The following is a 19,683-nucleotide window of genomic DNA, read 5'->3' as shown; positions in this document are numbered from 1 at the left end:
AGAAATGGCATACATGAGATTTTATGAAGGTAGAAATAATGGAACTTGACCACTGATTGAGGGTTAAGGATACAAACATTCTACCCAATTTACGAGTGTGAATGGCTTGGGAGGATAATAGTATCCTCAACAGTAAAAGGAAGTTAGGAAGAAGTAAAGGTTTGGGGAGAAATGTTTTGGACATGTTAAGTGTAATGTGTTTATGGAAAAGATTGAGATGTGACAATGGAGTTTGGAAGAAAGTTTAGAGTTGGACAAGTAAATCTCTGAGAATCATCTGTATAGAGATAATTGAAACTATGGGAACTGATAGGATCAACAACTGAAATAATGGGGGTGGGGAAGATGACTCAGGATACTGTTAGAGACTGAGGAGTCGTGGTGGATAGCAGAAAAAGTAGCAGAGGATGATCAGGAATATTAAAGGCCATTGATTGATAGAGCACCAACCCTGAAGTCAGAAGGACCTGAGTTCAAATGGGCAAGTCACTTAACTCCAGTTGCCTGAAGGGAAGGGGATTTCTGTTTCTTTCTCTGTCTGTCTGTCTCTTTGTCTCTCTCTCTGTCTTACTCTGTCACACACACACACACACACACGAAATGTTAAGTGTCTGAGGTCAGACTTCAACTCAGGTCCTCCTGATTTCAGGGCTAGTGCTCTATCCACTGCACCACCTAAAGAATTGGGATTAGGGAATGCTTCCTATCTTCAAGGTTTTGTGAGGATAATTGAAGGGGAAACTGTGACAGTATTTTGTACTCCAAGATAAAATCTTAGTCGAATATAATAAAATTAACCATATCAATTTATGTTTTACCAATCACTTTCTCTTATGCCAATTATGTCAACTTTTATTTGTATGTAACAATACTTTGTTATTACAAAGCATTATATACCATATTATTCGATCTTTATAACAAACCTTTGAGATTGGTTATAAAAATATTATCCCTACTTTATAAAGCAGGAAATTGAGGGTTAGGTAATATTAATAGGTTTCAGAAGGGATTTTCCATTGTCAAGGCTCTGAAAAGTAATCATTCTTGGGAAGACTTTCTTTTCCCTTTCCTAAGAGCAAGGTGCTATTTTACCTAAATGTTTTAAAAAAAAAAAAAAAAAAAAGGCTGACTATCTTAACATTGAAATCATGCTGTTTCACAAAAATAGGAGGGAAAATTTGTTATTTCAGAGTAGGCCAATTCTTTATACTGAGATTAAGTAAAGGAAATCTTTTTTGACCTATCCTTGGTCTGTTTAAAGCATAAAAGATAAGTAAAGCCTCGTTTACTCCAAATATGCCTCACCCTTGTACAGTCCCATTTGAACATTGAATTATCTTTCAAAAAGAGATTTTTACCCTTTTTATATCATGGATCATCTGGTGAAGTCTTTGGACCGCCTTCTATTTTAAGTGCATAAAATAAAATATTTAGGATTATAAAGGAAATATTTCAATTGGATTGAAATACTATATTCATATTTTTTAAAAAACCAAGTTCATGACCTCAATTTAAGAACTCTTGTATTAGAATGTTTCACAATAATAAAACTCACTTAATTCCTATTTACTTCTTGAATCTTTGCATTCTGACTTCACATTTTAGTATCCTTTTGAAGCTGTTCTATAAAAAGTTAATAATCCAACTACTAAATATAGTGATGCTTACTTTTTTTTAAAGTTCTCATCATCTTTGACTTTTGATGTTTTTGACACTGTTGACCAACACTTTTTCTTGAAAAGACAGAAACCTTTATTTTCCTAAACTTTTGACTGCTGTTCTAAAAATAAGTTTTATTAATGTTTTTTCTTATTACATTCACAAAATAGTTCCATTATCCACACCCCTTGAAATGCTTCCTTCTAATAAAATAATTTAATTAAGCAATATATATCCAGTACAGTGATCACAACTGACAATGTATATAACATTCTATTCATCTTTCCTGCTTCTCTTAAGTTGGCATATGTTTCATTATATGTCATCATCAATTTCTTGGCCTTCAAATGGTTCCTCTCCTCTTGTCTTTTTGTATTTTCTCTTTCATGTCCTAAATTTCTTCATGAAAGGCTGTTTCATTTTTTAAATTTTTATATATGTAGGACCTAGGGTGCATTTTACACAATAATACATATTTGTTGAATAGATGTAAAGTACATAGTTAAATAGTTTTCATTTAAAGGATGTGTATTCCATCTCCAAAGGATGAAATAGTTATGCCATAACAATATATTTTTTTAATTGTATATAAATGTCATGTGACTAACATACTGCCATACTGTATGAAACCTCCCCAGCTGGTCACAGATGCTCTTTTTTGCTTTATCCAGCAGGAAGTATGGCTAGTATTATTATGTAATTATTATGAAAACCTTTCCAGGAGGTAACAAGGTATTCCTTAGGAAAAGGCTGGGGCACCTTGCTGTATGTAATAAGGTGTTAAGATTATGACTGGAAGAACAAAGGCTAATTACATGTGAAAAAATAAATTTTTATTCATATCATTTTCTAAAAACATTAAATTTAACCTTGTAGTAACAAAATTGACATTTTTGTGTCCCTTTCAAATTTTGTTTCCTTATCATTTCCCCTCTACCTAGATTGAACTCCTATAATTTATGATAACCTTGTCTAGAAATCTATACAATATTCTATCCTAATAGACCCTCAATCCACTATGAGAATGGAAAAATATCTTGTTCCTAGAACTTCCATTAATCTTTCAGTTACTCAGAATTGAACTTTTAGTGGTTTTCATTTACTTTGTAGCCATGCATTTTTTTTTTTCTTGGCTCTGCTATTTTTCTACATCTTGCCATACAAATTTTCCCATGTTTTTAAAATTCTGTATATACTTTCTTATTGTATCATGATATTCAGCATTGCTTTGTGATATCATAATTTGTTGTTCAATCATTTTCAGTTGTGTCCAACTCTTTGTGACTCCATTTGGGTTTTCTTGGAAAATTATTGGAGTGGTTTGCCATTTTCTTCTCCAGTTATTTTAACAGAGGAGGAAATTGAGGCAAACAGATTAAGTGACTTGCCTGGGGTCATATAACTAGTAAGTTTCTCTCTCTCTCTCTCTCCTTCCCTTCTTCCCTCTTATCACCTATCACCAGATTTGAATTCAGGAAGTTTTCTTGATTCTATTTCCACTACTCTAAAGAGCCTTTGCTCTTTCTTTGACTTGCTTGTGCTTAGCAGGAGAATTTTGTGTTGAAAGGATATGAACAGCACAATTTTCTTCTGTAACTCCAAATTTAAATTTGAAACAGCTGGCCTTCATAGCACAACAGTCCATCAATCAGTATTTGGCTCTTTTATTGAAAGTATCTTGCATAGATACTTAGCAATGAAAATGATCTCTGTAATGGCCATTTAATCTGATACAAATCTGACAAGGAAACTACTCAGAAATATTTTTGCTTGAAGGTTGCCAAAGAGTAGGAATCCACTACCTTTTAAGATTTTTATTTAAAATTTTATTGTTTTGTTGAGAATAGTTAAATCATGTAGAGTTCTTCATTGTCCATATTGCTATTACTGTGACTAAAGTTCTTCTGATTTGGTTCACTTCACTTTGTATGAGTTTGGATAAGTCTTTCCAAATTTTTCTGAAATCATCCTGCTTATAATTTCTTATAACACAATAATGACTCTACCACCTTTTAGAAAGACCATTTAATCTTTGATTTGTTCTTAGGAAGATTTTTCCTTAAATCAAGCTTAAATGAAAGTCTTTCAGAAACTTATTTGTCAAACTGCTAATCAGTTAAGATCTTTTTGAATATTGACTATTTTTCATTGTCAGCTTACAGAATCTAATTTCATGTCATCTGCAATTTTCATAGATTTCGTCTATGTCTTTATACATGCAAATTGATTAAAATGTTATACCTATGTGCAGATAGCTTTTTTATTAGCCTTTATTTTAAAAATAATGTATAAAAGGAAGAGTACCAGAGTTAGAAGAATTGGATCAAGTTATTTAATAATGCCAAGCTTCAGTTTATCTATGCTATATACATTTTCTAATTTGTAATATTATGAGGAAACACTAAGCATCTAGTACTAGTATCTAAGTATCTAGTGTTGATACAAATGTGAACTATCATAGGATTTTTATTCATTTAAAAAAAAGTTTTTTCCTCTACTTTCAGATTCAGAATATTAAACAGACAAACAGCGCTCTCAAAGAAAAACTTGATGGTGGAATAGAACAATATAGACTTCCAGAGGTAAAACCATCATTACAGTCCCCTTTTTCTCAATAACCTTGTGATTCTTAATGTGTAAAGTATTTAATCTATTATTCCTGGCCATCAGCTTTTTGGGGGTAAGGGAGGGATAAGTAAAATTTCAATATTTTAGGATTTTTGTCTTTTCTATTCATTAATAGGAAAATGAAAACAGTTCCTCTCTTACAAAGTTCCAAGTATAAATGGGCTAATAATAGTTTATTCTGATGAAATTTAGGTTATTCAGAAGTTTAATGCACGTTGGACCACAGAAGAACAGCTTCTTGCTGTACAAGGTATGAAGGAAGTTACATTTCTTCCTTTTGCTTTGCAATGTATAAAAAGTTGACTTTAATAACATTAGTCTGACTGTATGGGTATTAGAACTTTTTGTTTCCTTGTGGGTTTTTGGTGATGAAATCCAAAAAGAAAATAGATCCTACATCATGACTGATTTCCTGAATCTATTGAATTGAGATTAAATTTGAGATTCTTGTATGTTGAGTAAGTATCTTCCTACCTGTCTTTAGCTTAATTCATAGAATTGTGTCTCTCTCCAGAATATACTCCATCCCTGACAGGCCTCTTTAGTACAGTGTGGGCTTTTCATGAGTCCTTCCAACAGACACACTCTTCTCTCTCCCCTCCCCCCTGCCCAACTCTCCAATATGCTGAGTTGATAATATCATATAATCATAACTACAGAACTGAAATGGATCTTTTTTTATTATTATTATTATTATTAAATTTTCTTTTTAACTTTTTTTGCTGAGGCAATTGGGGTTAAGTGACTTGCCCAGGGTCACACAGTTAGGAAGTGTTAAGTAAGTGTCTTGTGGTCAAATTTGAACTCAGGTCCTCCTGACTTCAGGGCAGGTGCTCTATCCACTGCCACCTAGCTGCCCCTAGAATGGATCTAAACCCTCAAGGCAACTACTTCAATTTACAAATCAGGAAACTAATGCCCAAAGCAGTTATTTTGCTTAAGTTCACAGGGATAGTAAGTAGCAAAGCTTTAAAATAGTCTCTTTTCTTTGATGCCACCTGATAGCCCTCTTTCTGCCATCAACATTCGCTGTTCTTTTCTTTGAAGTTTCATTATTTCTATACCAGGCATGTTTTTTTTTTAATTGCTATAATCTACTAGTAGTCTGGGCACTGTATTTTTTATGAGTTGATCAGTTCAACTGTATACTCTTTCTTGTCCTTTTGCCATTAATATTTTGTTTTGATATTGATTCTATAATGTGTCCTACTTCCTCTTTTCTTAAGCCCTTTCAGCTTAGAACTTCCTACTTTATTAAGAAAATTGTAGTTCTTTCATTGAAGGAAAAGTAGCTCTTTTCCTTGCAAAAGCCCATCCTTATTCCCGTCTGTGAGTCTTTCTGGGAATTTCTCCCTTTCTCCCCTCACCCTGACATCCCCTCAGGCAATTAGCTCTTTAATTGCTAAACTTCTGGGGAAATCTGTTCATTGTCTCCATTTAATTACCATTTTTTCATTTCTCAGGTTTTTATAACCATGTTTTTGACAATCCCTATACTCCTCCAAAATTGTTTCTATTTATCTGTACATATTTTGTGTTTTACCACAACTCATACTTAGTAATTTTAATAAGCTTCTTGTGGACACAAGCTATTTTGGGTGTTTTTCCCCCGTACACCTCATATTTTTTGTAAGTGCTTAATTAATAAAGATTTGCCAAATTTAAGCCCTTCTGATAGTCTTCTGTTAGACTTCAGTTATCTTATGATTAGATAGTATGAAAGTCATTCTCCTAGTTGATATAATTCCATATTGTGCTCTAATTTATAAATCTGGCACTTTCTGATTTTTGTAACCAGTGTAGAGTATTTGGTAGCCCCATTATCTTTCAAATTTTCATCTAATGATGTTTTAGCACCAAAGGAATTTGTGCTTTCATCAATGTGGGCGCTCATTACATTGAATCAAGTCATAATCTTTCTTCTGTTGGTTGTTGTAGAAGAAATTGTCACTTGGTTACCAATTCTCTGTTTATGATCCTGTCTGAACTTATTTCGAATTATTCTTGAGTGACAATAATCCAGCTCCATATTCAAAGTTATTTCCAATTCTTAGAACTTGCCATAGTCTAGTCTTAAAGACTCCAAGTGGCACATTTTAGTCGGTCCTATACAATTATATGCAAAGTAAATAAAATGGAGGAAACAATTTTCTCCATTTTTTTGTAAGGGTTTTCTTTTAGTATTACACATTCTCTGTTGGGAGTGAGTAGGAGATGGAATATTATTTTTCTTTGGCACTAAAGGGACTTCTGTAATTCTTTAGCAATCAGGAAATATGGCCGAGATTTTCAGGCGATCTCAGATGTTATTGGAAACAAATCAGTGGTACAAGTGAAAAACTTTTTTGTAAATTACCGACGCCGCTTCAACATAGATGAAGTCTTACAGGAATGGGAAGCAGAACATGGCAAAGAAGAAACCAATGGAACCAGTACACAGAAACCCATAAAGTCCCCAGATAATCCCATTAAAATACCTGAAGAAGAGGAAGAAGTAAGTCTACAGACTAAAATCTGGCTCTTTTCTTTGGTAACCTGTTCAAGTCAATTTCTAATTTCTTTGTGAATTTGAAAATAGAAATATTTTTATCCTTCGGTTACAATGAAACTAAAAGCATCTTGCATTTTTGTGGTATTTTAAGAATTGGAAAGTACTTTACTCCTTACCTTGTGAATTAGATGTATCAGTAATTTTATATCTTGTTCATACTATAGAAAAATATTCTCACATATGCACCCTCCAATCAATTTCTGGTCACTTTTGTGTAAATAATATGCAGTGCAGATTCTGTAACTTTTTTATAATAATCAATTTAACTTAACTAGAAAAAGTTCATTACTTTAAGTTGTAATTTGAAGTAGATCAGAATTTATAAGCCAATGGTTTCTTTAAAGTATCTTTCCCATATTATTCAGATATTACTAATTGTATGACCCATGAACAAATTGCTAAAACTCTTTTAGCCCCAGTTTTGTTATCAGTAATGTAGCACCTATTTCACAAAGTTGTTATAATAAAATCAAGTAAATGTATGTAAAGTACTTTGTAAGTCTTAAAGTCGTGCTGTATGTTTTAGCTCTTATTAGCTTTATTGCTAGTGTCAAAGCTCACATAGTGAGCTGGACACCTTGATTTCCTGCCTTAGTCTACCACTCTTTCTGCTGTACTGTTTCTCTTCCGTTGATGCCCACTTGTAGTTATTTTGTCTAATATGTAATTTTTCTCTTCCTCTACAGGCTACTTCTGTTCTTGATGTCAGATATGCATCCGCTTCATGAAAGACTTGAGTAGCTTAGAATAATTTGCGTTAACTACTGTTATTCAAGATATCAGGTATTACCGAACCTCAGACAGCCATCTGCATCATACCTATGTGGACAAGCAGCTATTACCAAAAAAGGCAAACACTTCCAGTCCTGTGCTGCAACTGCCTTAATTCTTTGCTCATTCCTCTGCATTGCCTCCACTTCCCAGTATGCTTTTCATTTCATCGGTACCTGCCTGAATGCTGGGGAGAATCACCACATCCCACATAGCTTATGGGCTTATTTTTGAACTGTCTCCATAAGTAGGAGCTACTCTCTCAATAGTCTCACAGTAATCGGCAGGGAGTGGATGGGGGAAAAGAGTCAGCTCAGAAGGTCTTTGTATTGCCTGTAATCTTTGCTTTGTGCGTATTGTAATTATAATAGTGACACTCTTAGCTTTCCAGGAAGAGCCTCCTATTCATTTTTTGAGTTGACTGACCACCCCCTGAGACATCATGCTTTCTCTGAAAACATAGTCTATGTTTGTAAACTGCATCGTGACTTTTTAGTGCTTGGCATTCTAATGCCATTCATGGTCTCCTCAACTTAGGTCGTAATGATGGTTTGTAATTATTAGACCATAATGGTTTAATGGCAGGTGTCTCTTTAAGCCAACCCCTAATAATCTGTCTCGGTGGAAAACTCACTAACTTGTATTACTGTAGTTTCAAAGTTTGGTTAAGTCACGTGCCACCACACTCATCATTTTGCATTGTAATCCTGGTCAGGCACACCTTTCCCTACATTCTACTCAGCACTCCCTAGAGATTGAATCCAAACAACTTTTATCTGGTGCTCATCCATTTGGAATTGGTGCCTTTTACATTTGGCATCCATATCACCATTATGCTTCAATGTCATCTTCTTTTCCTTAAAGCTTGCTGCTTGCCAAAGATGATTTATATTTATATGAGGGGTGGCAAGTATGAGTGTGCTTGCCATAGATCCTGACAGGAGCATAGGTTTAGAACTTTTCCTTATTTATGAGTAGTTGAATGACTGGTGATTACTTGGTGAAAGCTCACTGCACTTCCCTTTCTTCTTTGTATAACTTGCTTCTCAATCAGACCCCCTTTTGTGTACCTATGCACCAACATGAGATAAAATATACATGGGTCAGAGAGTAGGGTGTAGAAATGGTTGGTCACTTTTTTGATCAAAGAAGACTAATAAGAAAGATATTCCAAGGTAGTAGGATAATGCCTTTTGGCTGGACTGCTAAAACATTTTCTTACCAAAACTTTGGAGAAGAGATTATCTTTTAACCAGACCTTGTGTATGGAAAGGTGAAGGAAGAGCAAACTTAGCAAGCCACAGATTCAGATCCTTGTTAAATTCAAACTATATATAATTAACTTTTTCCTAGTATCATCAATTTTGATTTCTAGTTTTTGTTTTCAATACCAAAAACAAAAAATGCTTGCCAGATGCTTTAAGGTACAATATTCTTTTAAGAACCTAAAATATGCAATTAAAATTGGTCATGTGTTTTAAGTCCCTCTGTGTACCTTGCTTTTTAAGCTAGTTGATCCTCTGCTTAAGAAGAGGGTCATTTGGGAACTGTAAATTTCTTAGAAAATGCTTTTCGAGAAAGTTTACTCAAGTACAGAAGTTGGAAGAGAATGTTTTCTTTTCCTTTTTGCACCTAAACAAGGTCTGTGTTACTTAGTGGAAGCTATTGAGGAAATCAGAGGAGGAAAGATTAGAGGGCAGCAATTGGGTTGCTCTTGCATGATGACAGTGGGAATCATCAACCATAGAATAATCATCTTTTTTAAAAAATAGCCTGCTGCTGACTTGGGGAATTGGCAAGGGATAGTGTAGGGAAGAAGAATTAAGGGACAATTTTGCACGTCTTTCCAAAGCAACCATACATGCTTTCTCTATGCTAATGGCAGCACATCAGCAACTATTGCTGCAGGAGTCCCCTTGGCTTTGCCAAAAAGCTCATTTTTCCTATCACAGATACTCTGAATAAAAAATAGTCCTTTATGGCAGTGCTTTGGAAGCCAGCTGCTATTGCCTGTTAATTTAGAATGGCAAACAGGTTAATACCACCAGGTCTTACCTTTAGTGAATTAGGCTCCAGTCCCATCAAGCTACCATTCATGTTTCCTAGCAGGTATGTTTTGGCACACTCCCTAAAGTATAATAAATAGCATATAATTTTCATTTGATAGAAAAAAAGGAAAAAATAAGTGACCCATCTTTGCTTGACTGCTGCCATTGTAGCCATATACATAAGATAGCACTGTATTTTTACCTTTGATTTTCATTACACTGTCTTTGCAATGATGTTTTAAATGTAAGAAATCACTTAGCTTTAAAAGCTAAGCAGTTCGGTCTTATTTATATTAAGACCCATTTTAATGGATCAAGAATTATATGCATCAAATGGTGGCATTCAGACATGTGAAAGTCTGCAATGATAACTGCAGAAGATGTAATGTTCACTTAAATTTTGTTTTCTTAAAAATTATCAATGTGAATGTCATAATTATAAATTTTTGTGGAAATGGGAATTTATTTCTCTTAATTATAAGTTATTGTGCAAAATATAGTATCATTAAAGCAAATAATAGTTTAACTTTTAGTTTAGAATCCCTCAGAGATATAAAGTGTATTACATATGCATAAGAAAATTACGTTTTGTTTTATTTAATTTTTCATAGGTATGTAAAGTACTAGGTAAATTTTTTTTCCACTTAACCATTTAAACACCTCGTTACTTGAATATTGTGTTAACTGTTTCTGAAACACAGTGATCAATTTTGTAATATAGCTCTCTTAACCAAGGAAATGACTATGCCTCAGTTGTGCTTAATAGTTGAGCAGTTATGGACATTTACAGTATATGCTCTGGTCCACAGGAGCCATAGGTAGTATATGTAGCACAACCACTGTGTTGTGTCTCAATAAGTTCATACCAATAAAGATATTGATTTCGTGATAAGTTATTTGTAAAAGTTTTCAACACAGAGGATCCCTTAATGGTCACATAAGCCTCTAATCTACAGAAAGTCATTGGGTTTTAAAAGTTTTACCATGGTGTTCAAACTAGTTTTTAAAATGTCCTTTAAAAAGTTCTCTTAAACATACCTATACCACTTAAATATACTCATTGTCACTTTAAATTTAAACTGTGCCCTTTATTTGTCTTTCTAAATATCTGATATACTGTTGGTATAATTGCACACCAAATATGAGCCAAACAGTGCATTACAGCTCACTGGGCCATTGCTAGATAAGCCCAGAGCAGCCATGGACTCCTCAGTTGAGCCAAGGCCCTACATATGGCGCCCACCAGAAGTAAGAGCCTCTCAGTTTCCCCTTGTTAAGTCTATTGACAAATGACCTAGGATTCAAGCTTTTAAAACAAAATTAATCCCTGTTTATTGACTTGAGGTAGTTTTTAGCTAGTCTGATGCTGATGATCTAATGCAGGGGCCTAATTGCCTACAATCTTTCAGCCACTCCCTGGATTTGTGGAGCTTTTTCTGTTGATCGTGAAGCACAATTGCAGTAACAGTTCAGAAGAAGGAAGGTCAGTATAGTCTATGCATGTTGTATAATAATGAGTGTTTACAGTCATATTCTCTGAAGATGAAAATTTATACTGGATTGTATAGTATTATTCCATTATGTAGATTTTATCAATTTTGTTAAGTGCTTTTAGACAGCTTAAAAAGTTTTTCAAGATTTTAAAAGATGTATAAGGTTAAGTTTGCAAATATAATGGAAATGCTGTATAGCTTTTGAAGTGATAAATTACATGTTGGAATTTTAAAGAAAGTATGTTGTAATAATGCTGTTGTAAGTAATATTTTAATGTCTCTTGGGCCTGTTTTATTTTTTTTTTAATTATTATTCAGCACATTTATTGTGGTGAATGTTCATAGCATTATAAACTTGCTAAGCCATTGAAAGGTAAAAGGTAACTTGTTTTTCTGATTATCATTTTATTGTAAATGAAATTATTGTGGAGATTGGAAGATTCATGTGAAATTCTGCATAATTCCGTTTTTTCTATGATTTGCAATGTTTGCTGATATCAAATAAAACCTTTTCAAGCCATGGATGTAATAAAACATGGAGTAAAAACACCTTTCCCCTCCACAGTGAAATGTTCTAAACTGGTGTTTTCTGTTTCTAGATTTGGAGTTAGTATTCACAGGAAGCTAGTTTTTCAAAAATGTCATCTCTGGAAATTAGCAGTGTCTCTCCTTCCTCATCCCTTCTCTTCCTCCCCCTTTTTTTTTTTTACCTCAATAGTTAACAAACCTTTTATTGAATCCTCTTTTCTTCATTCTTAATCCCTTCCTGAGATAAAGAAATCAAATATGTTTGGGCTCTATCTCTATACACATTTTATTTCTGAAGTTTCTTTAGTGCAAATTTACTTGAGCAGAAAGAGAGAATCTCTCTTTATCCATTGCCCTTTTCAGACTCAACCATGTTTCCCTTACATTCAATTTCATGAAGAGCTAATTGAACAGTCAACAAATGTCATAACTCTTAAAATGGTATTAAGATTGTTCATAAGGGACTTCACTTTTTTTTTTTTTTTTTTTTAGCTTTTCAGTCAAAATATTAATAATACTGTGAAATGTGGGTTTGGACATGGTCATTTGCTTTGGATTTGTCTATAATAGTCCCATATTTCAGATGGATAAGAAAGATCTATTGTAGCATTTTGAAATTAATCAATTTCCTTGGGCGACCCACATGCTGATATGAGTTAGGTTGTGGCTGTTTAAAGAAATGTGTATTAGTCTAGGTATCTGTTTTTCTTTTTTCCAGGGTTAGAAAAAGAAAAAACAATCAGATTTACTACAGGTGGAAGTGTTTAATAACAGCAAGAAAGAATAAATAAGGTTTAGAGTTACAGTGATCTGCCTTTGTTTTTCTGACTTTTTTACAATCTCATCAGAGGAAGCAGTATCTATAAAGATAATGTCAGCCCAAATCATTTCTTGCATTGGTGGTCAACCACCAAAGGTCCCCATTATAATGTTATGATCACTGGGCTAATGAGATGTGGATACCTTCCCATTTGTGCTCTAGGCAACCAGGTAAATTCAAATGTGAATCAGAAGGCTTTATTAGTGCTGTGGTAGCAATGTATTTGAAAATGTTATAATAAAATAAGAAATGCAACTCTAATCAGATGCATACATATGGTAAATAGTCACACACATACAGGATGTCCCAAAACTTTTAGTGTAGTTTAAGCTTTAATACTTAAGAAATAAAATGCCACAAATTCATAGAAAATTGGGAAAGTTAATTATTTGTTTTTGCAATACTAATGTTTCTTATTAAAATTCTGTTGGAATATCCAGCTTTATAAAAACTTTCATTAAATTTTGCTTAATGACAAAAAGGCCTCTATGATCCTAGACTTAAGAAAGTCTCAAGAACAAGTTTTTGATGTATATGTAACAGTTTTCACATGACTCCACAAGAAAAAGTATAATGAAGATAAGGTGACCAAACAAGACAACTTTCAGTTTCCAAATCATTGGTCCTGAGAAACTTTCATCCAGAAATTCAAACATGATGAATAGGTTAAAATTAAAAACTAAATAACATTAAGAAAAACTTAAATTTAAAAAATTAAATTTTTTTCTGAAACTGATAAAGCTTAATAAGCATTGTTTTTATGTTAAAGATTTTATGTATGTCAAGAAGAGAATATGGAAATGGATAGCATACAAGATAGAAGACAAATGTAGAATATATCACTCTGAACAAAGTTCATTTCTTAACTAGGCATTGGTGTTATGAATCTAATCCTGACTTAGCTTTCTGGAGGCAAGCTTAGAACTTTGTCATGCTTGAAGATCACGACAGCAGCAGCAGTTTAAATATTTTATTGATGCCTTATGTACATTTCCTTTCCTTTTCTATCACATTTAACTCTGCCTTATGACAAAAACGTTTGCAACTTGGACCTAACATGATATGATTCTTAATCTGCTTTATTTGCTGTGTATCAGTTGATATAACTCTGCTTGTGTTTAGGTCAGTCATTGTTTTTTATTCCTGTATTCATGCACCACAATGTGGTTAGCTGTTTTCCAATGAATGGTCATTTACTGAATTTTGTTTCCACAAAAAGTACAACAAATATTCATGTACAGAGCCTTTTTGTATACCTTTGATCTCATTGAGGTATAAGACCAGTAATATATATGAAATGGGAGATGAAGTGGGGATTAATGTTGAATTAAATCTGAGTAATTTGGGGGTTTTATGGCTAATAGTGAGACCTGACTCTTAATTTCCTTTTATCTTGAAGATATTGAAGTTAATTACCATTATTTTTCCTTTGATTAATGGACTTTACCCTTAAGCTGTGAGTTCCTTGGTCATATTTTTTATTTTATACCTCTCATGCTTAGCACGTTGCCTGGCCTTTAATAAAAACAATAAATGCTAATATTACAACATATTTAAACGTTAATACTGTTGTTCAAAAAACACATGATTAGAAGGGAGGAGCCTGAACTGTTGCCTTATTCTACTGGGGAGGGCCAACGTTAGCCTTTCACTTTCTAAAATATCCTTAATCAAGAAATCATTCAGGTATTTTGGGTTTTGATTTGTTTTGAGGGGTTTTGAACATTTCCAGTGACAAACTTAAACTTTTATGATATCCCATTACATTTTGGACAACTCTGTCAAGAAATTTTTATGTGGATATTTGGATTTATAATTTTTTCATCTATATCCTCCAGGATATCATGAGAAACTCTTTTCAAATAACTTGCTGAAATTTGGCAATACTGTGTCGCTGGCATTTCCCAAAGCTGGCTATTGAGTAATCTTTTCAGAAATGAACATGAAATTAGTGTATCATGGTTTGTCCATGCTTGACTCCTAAAAAATTCCTACTTTTTTCCCCCACGATTTTTTAAAGAGGGATGATGAAGTCTCCCTTCTTAACAGTCATGATAAATATTTACATCTCTTGGAAACTTTAAAGTGTTCTCTGCCCTATTACTACATTTCTTGCAGGCCTCCCCTTCATCTCCCGAACTATCTTCTCCCACAAGTTCTAATTTGGACCTTATGCCAGTTGTGTGAGGGAGTATAAAGTAACCTAATCTTTCTCAGGCAACTGTGAGATTATTTTATTTGCTAAAAGTTACATATAGTTTTTCCTCGTAATATATACTAACAGATTACAGAGAGCTATGAAGCAGCATAGTATGATGTAAAAGATATTAACTGGACTGAGTTAAGACACTTTGGTTTCCAATATTACTTTCCCTATGAACAATGGAGCTCTCTTGAGCTCTCTGGACATCTCTGGAGCTCACTTTTTCCACTTGCAAAGTGCATGGCTTTAATTAGTTCTTCAAAATCACTTAAAAGTTTTAATAATTACTACTTTAGTGGTCAATGACAGAAACCACAGAAACTATGGCTGACAGATTGGAAGAAAAATGAGGCAGAGGTGACTACAATCTTTCATTATATATAACCTTTTGGATAAGGAGTCAAGATACAGTTAGATAACCGGAAATTGAGCTCAAATGATTCAAAACCCATCCCTTTTCTCTTTCCCCTTTTTCTATTTCTCTTTTTCCTTCCCCTACTAAAACATGCAAGGCAGCAAAGAGGAATCGGGATCAGGTCATCAGCCAAGAGTAAAAAAAAAAAAAAAAAAAAAAAAAAGACCAAAATCTGTGAGAATTCTATACATCTTTGTCCAAGTGAATAGCATCAACACCCAGAATCCATATGCAAAAGCTAAGAAATAATCTTTGGTTTTCTGTCTCATCCCCACCCAGTCCTGTTGATGAAGTCCTGAATGGTATGTTGGACTGAAACTATAGAACTGATCCCTGAATTAAGCTGGGAGAAAGATCAGTTTAGCGCCAATGATCCTACCCTCTGGGGAGGCCATACAGTTGGAAATTCTAATCTTGTCAAACCTCTGAGATTTACCCTCTAGAGGTCTTGAGCTATCTCACCTTGCCATGCCCTGTCAGAATTCCCAGTCATGTCCCTGAAGTTAAATTTTCCCTATTAAAATCTACTTAATGGATCATCCCATGGCTGCTGCCTGCCTTTGAGTCAGTTTACCAGAGCACTCTGCCTCATTGTGTCTTTTCCTTTCCTCCTTGCCACTTGGTATCTCTCCTAACTCTACTAAGCTTCCTAACCCCACTTCTCCTTACAGATAACTAACTCTTCTGGGGTGCCGAGTCCCTTTCAAAATTTAGCCGGCCAAATAAGGGCATACCCCAATGTCACGGGGTATTTTCCTTTCTCCTGGTAAAACCCTTTTCTATGCTTTCCCACTCAATAGACTCCATTCCTGGTGTCTATTGTATCCCTTCATTTTGTCTGAAACTTCTCTAAAGAAATCTACCTTTTGCCAGAGAGAATGGCCATTGTGAATTCTTTACATGACTGAACTCCAACTTTTGTTGCCTGCATCACTTAGTGTTTACATTACACACATTACTGTCAATTAGATCACTTTAATTTTTCTCATCTTTTCTTTTTACTCATACTTGTTTCCAGATCCTCTCTTCTCTGTCAGGTTGCTATTTAAAAAAAAAAAAAAAAAAATTTTTTTAAATCCTAAACCTAAACACCACATAAAATGAGCACTTCCATATAGTTGACAGTTGAAAAAAGGGATTGAGCATGAAGCTGCAAATCTTAGTATGCTTTTCCTCTTAAGTATATATTAGATTCCCTGTCTGTATTTCTTTCTGGCCTTTTGAATGAATTCATTCTTGCAAGAATGGATATATTCCAATTCTGTAGAATGGGAACACACTTATAGAGCCCCTGGTCAAGCCTTTATATGTGGTTTAGTTAGCTCTATTTCTTCAGAATCCTTTTCATGTTTTTATTCTCCCTTATAAGGTATGTAACATACCCAATTTTAAGCAAAATGAAATTAGAGCAGTTCTTTCTTTGGTTCTTTGTGCTTTTGCTGTTGGTTACATCTTTACTCTCTCAATTCTTCCCAGTCCAAGAAGGAAACTCCCCTGCTTTATCACATAGTCCCTGCCCCCATTCTTTTGAGGGAAGATAACCAGAGGAAGAGAAGGGCAAAGTCCAGGGAGTTCCTGTCCAAATCTAAAACCTTCACCCCTGATTATTCTTTGATGTCCCTTGTAGAGTTTGTTTTCTAATTTTCATTTTCATTTCTCCAATTTAATTTTCATAACTGTAGAAACAAAATGCCCATCCATTTCTTACAATTCCTCTCTTCTCTTCCTCCACCAAAAACAAACAAACTGAACCCTTCTTCAGTTCAGTTCCAATATCAATTTTGTGACAGTCATTGTGCTAGGTATAGGAATATAAAAACAAATGTAAGAGCTTACCTTATTTGCATTATGTGAATACGGGGTAATTTGAGGAGGGAACAAACACTATGGGGGATCAGAAATGGCTTCTGTTGGGAGGAAGTACATGAAACTTCTTGAAGAAAAAATGAAGGACTTTAAAAGGCACAGATGAAAAATTGCATTCCATCCATGGGAGAACAGGCTGTGCTAATATACTAGAGTGAGAGATGGAATGCTGAGTTTGGGGTATAGCAGCCAGTTTGGTTAGAATAAAGAATGAATGAAGAAAAGTGGTGGGAAATGTTTGGGGAGATAAGCTCGAGCTGTGCTCTTAAGAAATTTTAAATGCCAAGTGGAGAACTTTGTGTTTTATCTTAAAGACCATAGGGAGCCAGAGAAGATGCTTGAGAATGATCAGATTTGTGCTTTAGAAATATTAAATCTGACGTTAATGGAGGATAGGTTGAAGAAAAGAAAATCTGGAAACTGGGAGGCTAATTTAGAGGTTATTACAATGTCTTAGGAGAAAGATGGCAAATATTGAAAAATAATTAATCTATCTTGGGGCAGAAGCCAAGAATAGACACAGATGTAAAGAAACCGTCATCTGAAGAAAGTAGCTGCAGAGTAAGTGCCAAGTACGGACCCAAGAAGTTTAGGGACTTTTGAGAACCTCAAGTGAGTGGCCACCTAGCATAGAGTTTTACCAGAAGATGTACCATACAAGGATTGTCTGAAGAAAGAACTTCCAATACCAGGAGTTTCACAATCAGGAGTTGAAATTTATTTCAACTTATGTATTCTACCACTGTGTTTCTACCATTTTACTCAAGTTTGAGCCCACTTTTACTATGTATGTCTTGAGGTGAAATAGGAGTTTCAGGGAAACGTCTTAACCTTAAAAATCAAGGAAACGGAAGCCCACAGACTGGGCCTTATCGAGTCTTTCTTGAAGGAGGCCTCCATTATTTTAGATATTTCCCTCACCACCAGGATATTCTAAAACTAACCTCAGAATTAATCTCATCATCCCATTGGAAATTACAAATTCATATAGTTAACATAATCCCCAAATCAACATTTCCCCCCCATCACTGGATATACTCAATCTCTCAAGAAAGGAAAGTAATTGAGCAGCTTTACTTGAGAGGTTCCTTTTGCTGTTGTAATAGGATCCTAAGGCTTCAGAGAACCTTATGTATGTATGTCTTCCTTTGTTTAGGCACCATTACCCTCTGGCAGCCACTGTCCATCAACTGATAGTAATTAAACTTTTTGTCTTCCAACCTTGCTTCCTGATTTATTGGCTTTTAGTCAATACAAGAGAGAGAAAATTGTTCTCTTGCGAGGATCTTAGGACTTTCAGGTTGAGTCCAACACATTTTAAACAACAGATATTCTGTGTGTTTATAAAAGGGATTTGGGGAAAGAAGGGGCTTTCTGCCAGCTGTCCTAATAATATCGTCCTAGTAAATGTCTTTTTAGGAATTAAGCCTCCTAGTTGATTGTTATTGAATAGCATATATAGAGAGCTATAATAGTAGTAATAGCCACCATAGGATTACTCCTAGAACCTGAAGTAGCAGTTTCTCTCCAAGGACTACCCCAAATTACAAGTACCATATGAGAGAAAGTTGGGAGAGTAGCCCTAGAGGAAATATAATGCAAACCATATTAAGCCCCTCTTTCCCCGAATGCCTGCAAAACTCTGTATTCCTTCAGTATGGTATGATAGAACTCTGAATAAGAAGATATTAAACAGTTTCCTCATTTGCTAAGTGAGAATAATGCAAGCAATTCTGTAAACTGCTATAACAAATATCAACAAATACTGATTACTAAAGCCATATACTGTGTTTAGCCATGAGATGCAACCTATACAACATGTACATGCATGCACAAATACAAGTTACATTTATAGAAGAATTGACATATACATGGATAATTTGACAACATTGACCCTTGCATAATCTTGTGTTTTAGATTTTCTCTTCTTTTCTCCCATCCCCTCCCCTAGGTGGCAAGCAATCCATTATATGTTAAACATGTTAAAATATATGTTAAATCCAATCATATAATTCTCTTGATGCACAAGAAAAATTGGATCAAAAAAAAAAAATAAACGAGTAAGAAAACAAAATGCAAGCAAACAACAAAAAGAGTGAGAATGTTATGATCCTCATTCAGTTTCCACTCTGGATGATATGTGTCCCCTCTGTGGGTGTAGATGGCTCTCTTCATCACAAGATCATTGGAATTGGCATCAATCATCTCATTGTTGGAAAGAGTTACATTCATCAGAATTGATAGTGGTATAATATTGATGTTGCCGTGTATAATCTCTTGGTTCTGCTCATTTCACTCAGGATCAGTTCATGTAAGTCTCTGCAGGCCTCTCTGAAATCCTCCTGGTCGTTTCTTAAAGAACAATAATATTCCATAACATTCATATACCATAGTTTATTCAGTCATTTCCCAGCTGATGAGCATCCACTCAGTTTCCAGTTTCTGGCCACTACAAAAAGGGCTGCTACAAACATTTTTGCACATGTGTGTCCCTTTCCTTCCTTTAATAACTCTTTGGGATATAAGCCCAGTAGTAACACTGCTGGATCAAAGAGTATACACAATTTGATAACTTTTTGAACATAGTTCCAAATCGCTCTCCACAATGGCTGGATCAGTTCACAACTTCACCAACAATATATTAGTGTCAGTTTCCCCACATCCCCTTCAACATTATTATTTTCCTGTCATCTTAGTCAAT

At 34.5% G+C, this 19,683-nt stretch overlaps 1 protein-coding gene across 1 annotated transcript in view; it reads left to right on the top strand.

The window, feature by feature from the left end:
- Window positions 1-15,287, top strand: part of RCOR1 (REST corepressor 1) — a 108,541-nt gene extending 93,254 nt beyond the window's left edge. The window contains exons 9-12 of the mRNA XM_031953213.1: window positions 4,164-4,241; window positions 4,480-4,537; window positions 6,552-6,781; window positions 7,525-15,287. Coding sequence (XP_031809073.1) covers window positions 4,164-4,241; window positions 4,480-4,537; window positions 6,552-6,781; window positions 7,525-7,566 — 408 coding nt within the window. The 3' untranslated portion in view covers window positions 7,567-15,287. The remainder of the gene's footprint in view (window positions 1-4,163; window positions 4,242-4,479; window positions 4,538-6,551; window positions 6,782-7,524) is intronic.
- Window positions 15,288-19,683: the final 4,396 nt, after the last annotated feature.

This window comes from Sarcophilus harrisii, chromosome 2 (assembly GCF_902635505.1).
Source record: "Sarcophilus harrisii chromosome 2, mSarHar1.11, whole genome shotgun sequence".
Classification (NCBI taxonomy): domain Eukaryota; kingdom Metazoa; phylum Chordata; class Mammalia; order Dasyuromorphia; family Dasyuridae; genus Sarcophilus; species Sarcophilus harrisii.
Note: the sequence above shows the minus strand (reverse complement) of the source record. Positions and strands in the feature narration are given on the sequence as shown.